At 41.4% G+C, this 6,000-nt stretch overlaps 1 protein-coding gene across 1 annotated transcript in view; it reads right to left on the reverse strand.

The window, feature by feature from the left end:
• Positions 1–3,658: 3,658 nt before the first annotated feature.
• Positions 3,659–6,000, reverse strand: part of pou2f1a (POU class 2 homeobox 1a) — a gene marked incomplete at its 3' end in the record, with an annotated part of 15,688 nt that continues 13,346 nt past the window's right edge. Inside the window, exons 11-13 of the mRNA XM_084440117.1 lie at positions 5,556–5,790; positions 5,242–5,300; positions 3,659–3,903 (exon numbers count right to left, since the gene is read on the reverse strand). Of these exons, the coding sequence (XP_084296243.1) occupies positions 3,659–3,903; positions 5,242–5,300; positions 5,556–5,790 (539 nt within the window). The remainder of the gene's footprint in view (positions 3,904–5,241; positions 5,301–5,555; positions 5,791–6,000) is intronic.

Here is a 6,000-nt window from a genome sequence, read left to right on the forward strand (position 1 = left end):
CTTTTTAAGCTTGCCTCGTCGGTGTCTTTATCATATCGTAATGGAGGTGGAATATCAATGGTTGGTTAACAATGTACAGTAAATTGCTTAATCTGATGTTCATATTATGAGGAATGCCAATACTCGTTTCATTTTGCTTTACACAATAATAAAGACTTTATATCCCTCATCATTGATTTGTCCATATCTGCAAAAGTACAAATGACACAATTGTAACAAAGTTAACGTTTTTTAATGATGTTTACATCCAATGAAATCCAAGGAAATGTCTTGTATACAATATTTGCATAAAAAACTCAAAGTACAGCAGATGGGATGCAGAAACACACACGACTACAATCTTTCTACACGGCTCGAGTCACTGCAGCAAACTGTGATGGGAGAGACGGCTAAAATGTGGTCAGACAAAGATGTGTGGTTTGCCCAGGACCGAACGCTGCCTGTCAATAATCTTGTTTGCTTTAACAAGATGAATACTTCCACATGTCTGAATTCTGCCATGACAACTACAGATGCCTGACGGTACAGGAGCAAGAGGAAGTGATGTCAGACTACGTGGTGATGCACATTTTACAAATCCCCTTAGTTTGGAGCAGAGATAAAGGTAATGAAACATTTGCATTATAGATCATTTTCAGTCATGTGTACAATGTTTATTCTTATTCATTTGTTAATTTTGGTTTGTATTAAATAATGAAACGGGGTACAGTGAATCTAAGTCACTGCACCCCCGAGGTTACAAAAATACCCTACATTTAACAATCTACTAAAGTTAGTTCAGCATTCACATACACACTGCACTAAGACACGCTAAAACAAAAGAACATCATTTCGACAACACAAGATTTTTGCTTGGCTTTTATCATCCCTGATATGTACCAAAATATACATCTAAGCTTTGGATCCCAGTGTTTGGTTCTGTATCGATCACAGAGACAATCTGTAGGCAGAAGGGAGTGGTGAAGACGGAGGGAGTAACAGAGTCATCTTTGGTAAAGTGAACATTTATATTTTTCTTCTATGCTTTGGAATAGAGCTTCAAGGATCTCGTATTCTCTTTACTTTAAATTCGTGACAAAAAAAGTGAGTGAATGAGCTGTTGACAGTGAACAGTGAAGAACGTGTATGTGTGCGCAAGTGTGCACTATGACCTCACAAGTCTTTGGTTTCTTTAGATAGAGGTATACTAGGGGACAACATTCAGATACACCATTATTTACATTCAAATCAACCTGCGACACTCTGGTTGGAAAACAACAGAGGTCTGCTCTGGGGTGATGGTCATAGACCACCCCTATAAACACAAATGTCTGACTGAGTGATGAAGTTACAGCATGGGTCAGTCGGATGGAGCTATGCAAATTTATGTAAATTGGCTACATTTTCGCACACCCATACACGGTCCAGCCATATCCTAGGTTTTGACCTAGTCTTGTTTTTGAAAACCATTTTAAACTGACCCATCCAAACAGACTGCTGTGTACACATAACACCAATGCTGCCCCCTAGAGTTCAATAGGGTCCAATAGTCACAAGTGAGTTAAACATGGGCCCAGCATCATCAGCTGTGCCGATAGTCCAGAATAGGCTGGGGAAAACTGATTTGATACAGTTATAAAACACACACCACACACGTAGTAATTACGTGAAGAACGGGATTAATGAGCCTAAGCTTTAACAAACATGTTTTATACTAACCTGAAATAACATAGTAGTACAGTCTATCGCTACACATCTTCAACCATTAAGGCATTTAAAATCTGGAAACAACTTAAACCAGTGATTTTCTCCCATGATATAAAAAAAACAACATAAATAAACGGTGAAAATGATTGAAAAAAACTTGCAAAAAAAGTTTTGCGAAAAAAAACAAAAACAAAAACCACATAATATAGCACAAAAAGCCAGGTAACAAGTGCCTACTTCACCTGTGTTCAATCAATAACATCCAGTATCAATAAAATAACAGATTAGTCAACACTCTCGGGTTAACATATTTGGTCTAAAGATACACAATCAGAAATATCTATAGAGTTACTGCGCTACATTCAATTGAACCCTTTATAAAGATATAAAACAGAATATTTCATGTATATATATATTACTTGTATGTATACAGCACACAAAAAAGACTAGAGATAGAAAACAAAAACCAGCCCCCAAAAGTGTCCCACAGTAACCTCAAGATGAGAAAATCAAAATATTAAGCATAGGAAGATCCAAAGAATCTAAGGATTAAGCCAAGAAAAGAATCGCAAGAACCCTGCTACAAGATGTGAAAGGCTAAATGCTTTGGTATGAAGGCAGAATATCAATAAAAATATAAAAATAGTAGTAGAAGTAGTAGTAGTTGTACTGGCCATTGCAGTCATCATTTTCAACATTTTTGGCCTTTAATAGTTTTGTGTCCAACACCCCCCCCAACCTCCCCCCCCCATTCCCTCTTTTTTTTTTGGCTGTTGAGGTACTTTACAGTATTGTGCTAAGTGAGAAGAAACTAGGCAGTACTCTTTGGCAGTACTTTAGGTGCCGGCTTGATCAGAGCTGTGGCAAGTGAGACCCCACTTCCATTTTAGCAGACTCCTGTGGGTCAAAAGGTCAAATCCAAGCTCCTCGTTTAGTCCAAATGAGGGACACCTGTAAAAGCAGTGACACACTGCACACTTGTAAAGCAAAAAAAAAAAGAAAAGTTAAGCGACTGAGATCCTGGCAAAATGCCGGTGCTCAAAACCTTGCGTTTCTCTGAGAGCTGTTTTTGGTAACCGATTTGACTCCTCCATGTCCCTCAATCAGGATAGGGGAAGGAAATCAACGTGAATAAAAAAACAAAAAAACATCTACGTCTTTGGAAAGCTTTCTCAAAGTATTATTGCATTACTACTCTCACAGTCTGATGAGAGGTAGGTATAGGTAACAGATAGGTACCTGTCCTCATGCTACTCCACTCTGATCTATGCTTGTGGGAGAATAGACAAGTCTTAGACGGGTACTTTTTTTGGTTTATCTGTGTAAGGGCTCTATAGAACCTCTATTTTGGTGTGTTTTTTTTTTTTTCGTTCTTTTGACTTCCTAAAGACAAACAAACTACAGGATCTGTAAGAGACAGCTTGCTTGGAGTACATTTCTCTGAGACTAACCACTTGTTTTTCAAACATCATAACAGCAAAAGCACAATCCGCCAGAGAACCCTCCAGACGACCGGCAGGGAAGGAACGCAGCTGTCCTGACCCCTGACCCCGCCGTTCAAACAAAGCAAGCACACTCGCCGAGAAACCTGACCGTGTTAAGTTGAAATGATGAAATCAGACTTAACTTCAGACCTTTTAAGTCCAGGTTAGTGTGAAACAACACACTACACACAGCTAACAAACACAACCAAGCTTGTGTGGAAAATCTCTCTCAAGAAAGGTAATATGTCAATTTCATTAAAGACATTGAAAGATACATTTTTTTTGTAATTTCATTTTTGGTTTCAAGAGCAGTCCTGGTGAAAAGAAAAACACACAACCCCATTTTCTAAAAAAAAAAAAAAAAAAAAAATCAAACAGGATAAAGTAACAAAAAAACACATCTTAACCCCGCCCCCCCCAACAACTTTTTGGTAGTAGCAAAACAGGGATTAAATCACAATTGAAAAGAAAGGGGTGTGGCTTTGAGTTCATTGGGCCTTGGAGGCAGTGGCGATGGTGTTGGCAGGTGCCGATACTGTGCTGATCGTCCCGTTGGCCGAGACCTGCAGGTTGAGAGCTCCGCCTCCGCCCGTGGGCAGAAGACTGACGGGGCTGCCGGCCAATAAGGACAGGCTCTGGGGGAGGAACAGGGGGCCAGCGTTGGTGTTGGCGAATAGCAGGTTTCCGCTCCCATCCAGAGAGGTGATGGGCAGTGTCCCACTATTGGCCAGCGCTGTGGGGGAGGAGACAGTAGAATGTTAGCATGCCCTGTACAAAGTAAAGCTATTTGGTCATTTCCTTTGTGTTGATATATATATATATATATATGTATTTAACTTGTATAGAAAAGGTTTAATATATGGCAATAGTTGTAATATAGGACGATAGGAGTCATACTGGGTGGTAGGAGTGATATAGGGCCATCAGCATGACATAAAACTAATGAGATACATGGTGACCGCTGTGATATTGGGTGATGGGTGTTGTTAATGAAATTCAAGTATCACCAATGTGTTACTTCCACGTTGTTTCTTATTGTTTTCCTACAGACCTCTGTGAACCTTCCTTTTCATCCGTTCCCAGAGAATCTCTCTGTTTAGATAGAACATTTGGTTTGTGACGTCACTCCCCTTTACCCTTAGTCTGAGTGCCCGTCACCTCCCTCTATACGAAGTTATAAAAGAGACTGAGTCCCAGTACTCTTGACTAGGATACACTTCCTGTTCTAGAGTCCGGTTTGCAAATCGTAACATAGAATAATAAAACTATTGTCTTTTGTTTGAAACCAGCTTGAATCGACCACATCGCGTGGTCTTTGAAATCTACCTTAAACAAAGTATATAAATACTTTCATAGTGTGTTATGGTGATTGATGTGATTTGGGGGGGCTGTGGCTCAGGAGTTAGAGCAGGTCGTCCTGTCCACATGTCAAAGTGTCCTTGGGCAAGACACCAGCTCAGTGGCCTTGTGGTTGGAGTGTCCGCCCTGAGACTGGGAGGTCGTGAGTTCGATCCCCAGCCCGAGTCATACCAAATACTATAAAAATGGTACCCATTGCCTCCCTGCTTGGCACTCAGCATCAACGGTTGGAATTGGGGGGCTACAGTACAGTACAGTACATCACCAAATGATTCCCGAGCGCGGCACCGCTGCTGCTCACCGCTCCCCCAGGGGAAGGGTCAAATGCGGAGAACAAATTTCACACTCAGGTGTGAGACAAAAAAAACTTTAACCTTTAACCTTGAATCCTCAACTGCTCCCGATGAGCAGCTGGTGTATGAATGTGTATGAGAATGGGTGAATGGGAGGCCATTGTAAAGCGCTTTGTCCATTAAAGTAGAAAGGTTCTATACGAGTACAGTCCATTCACCATATAGGGTGATAGATGTGTTCTATAGTGATATAGGATGCTAGGTGTGATATAGGATGCTAGGTGTGATATAGGATGCTAGGTGTGATATAGGATGCTAGGTGTGATATAGGATGCTAGGTGAGATACAGGGTGATGGTTGTGATAGAAGGTAATACAGTGATAGGTGTGACTTAGGGTTGTACTTGCCACTCCACAAACCTTGGATGGTGGCGAGGGCTGAACCCAGTCCCCCATTGGACAGGTTCAGAAACGCACCCCTAAGAAAGAGACAGGGCATTAATGACATAAACCAGCGTGACCCACATGCACATTTCACAAGCAATTAAACAAAATAATGTTAATTATTCATGTTAGTGAATTCAGTGGTGTGTGTGTGCCTTATTGGATAGTGTGTGTGTTTAACTACTACTGTATTTGACTGCGCAGGTGTGTGTGGATGAATTTTAGTGGTTAGCCCGAGTGTGCGAGTTTGTTTGCCCACGTGTCCAAACCCCCCCCCCCCCCCTCCTCACCCTGCAGTGAGCTGAGATGGGGGCATGATGCCCGCTGCCACGGCCGCCATGGCAGCCAGACCGCCGTTTGCCTGGAGGCCCGCCCCCATGGAGGGCGCCTGCGTAGTCATGACTACGGTAGGCTGCGACATCGCCATAGAGGAGGCGCAGGGGAGCCCCCCGGTGGTCAGGGTGGGAGGGGCGCAGGAGATGACCGGCGTCACCTCGGACGTGGCTCCCATCATGGTCGGAGTTCCTGTTAGAAACACAGGATGCAGTTTGGTTTAGGAGGGAATCAAGATGGTAGTGGTCCGTAGGGTTGCAACATTCAGGGAATATTCACAAACTAAATAAATAAAAGAAAACAAAATAAAAAATATATAAATAAATATAAATAAATATATATATATAAATAAATATAAATATATTATTTATTATTATTTTATTATTATTTATTATATTATTA

This window comes from Borostomias antarcticus (genome assembly GCF_949987555.1).
Source record: "Borostomias antarcticus genome assembly, chromosome: 6".
In the NCBI taxonomy this organism is placed as follows: Eukaryota; Metazoa; Chordata; class Actinopteri; order Stomiiformes; family Stomiidae; genus Borostomias; species Borostomias antarcticus.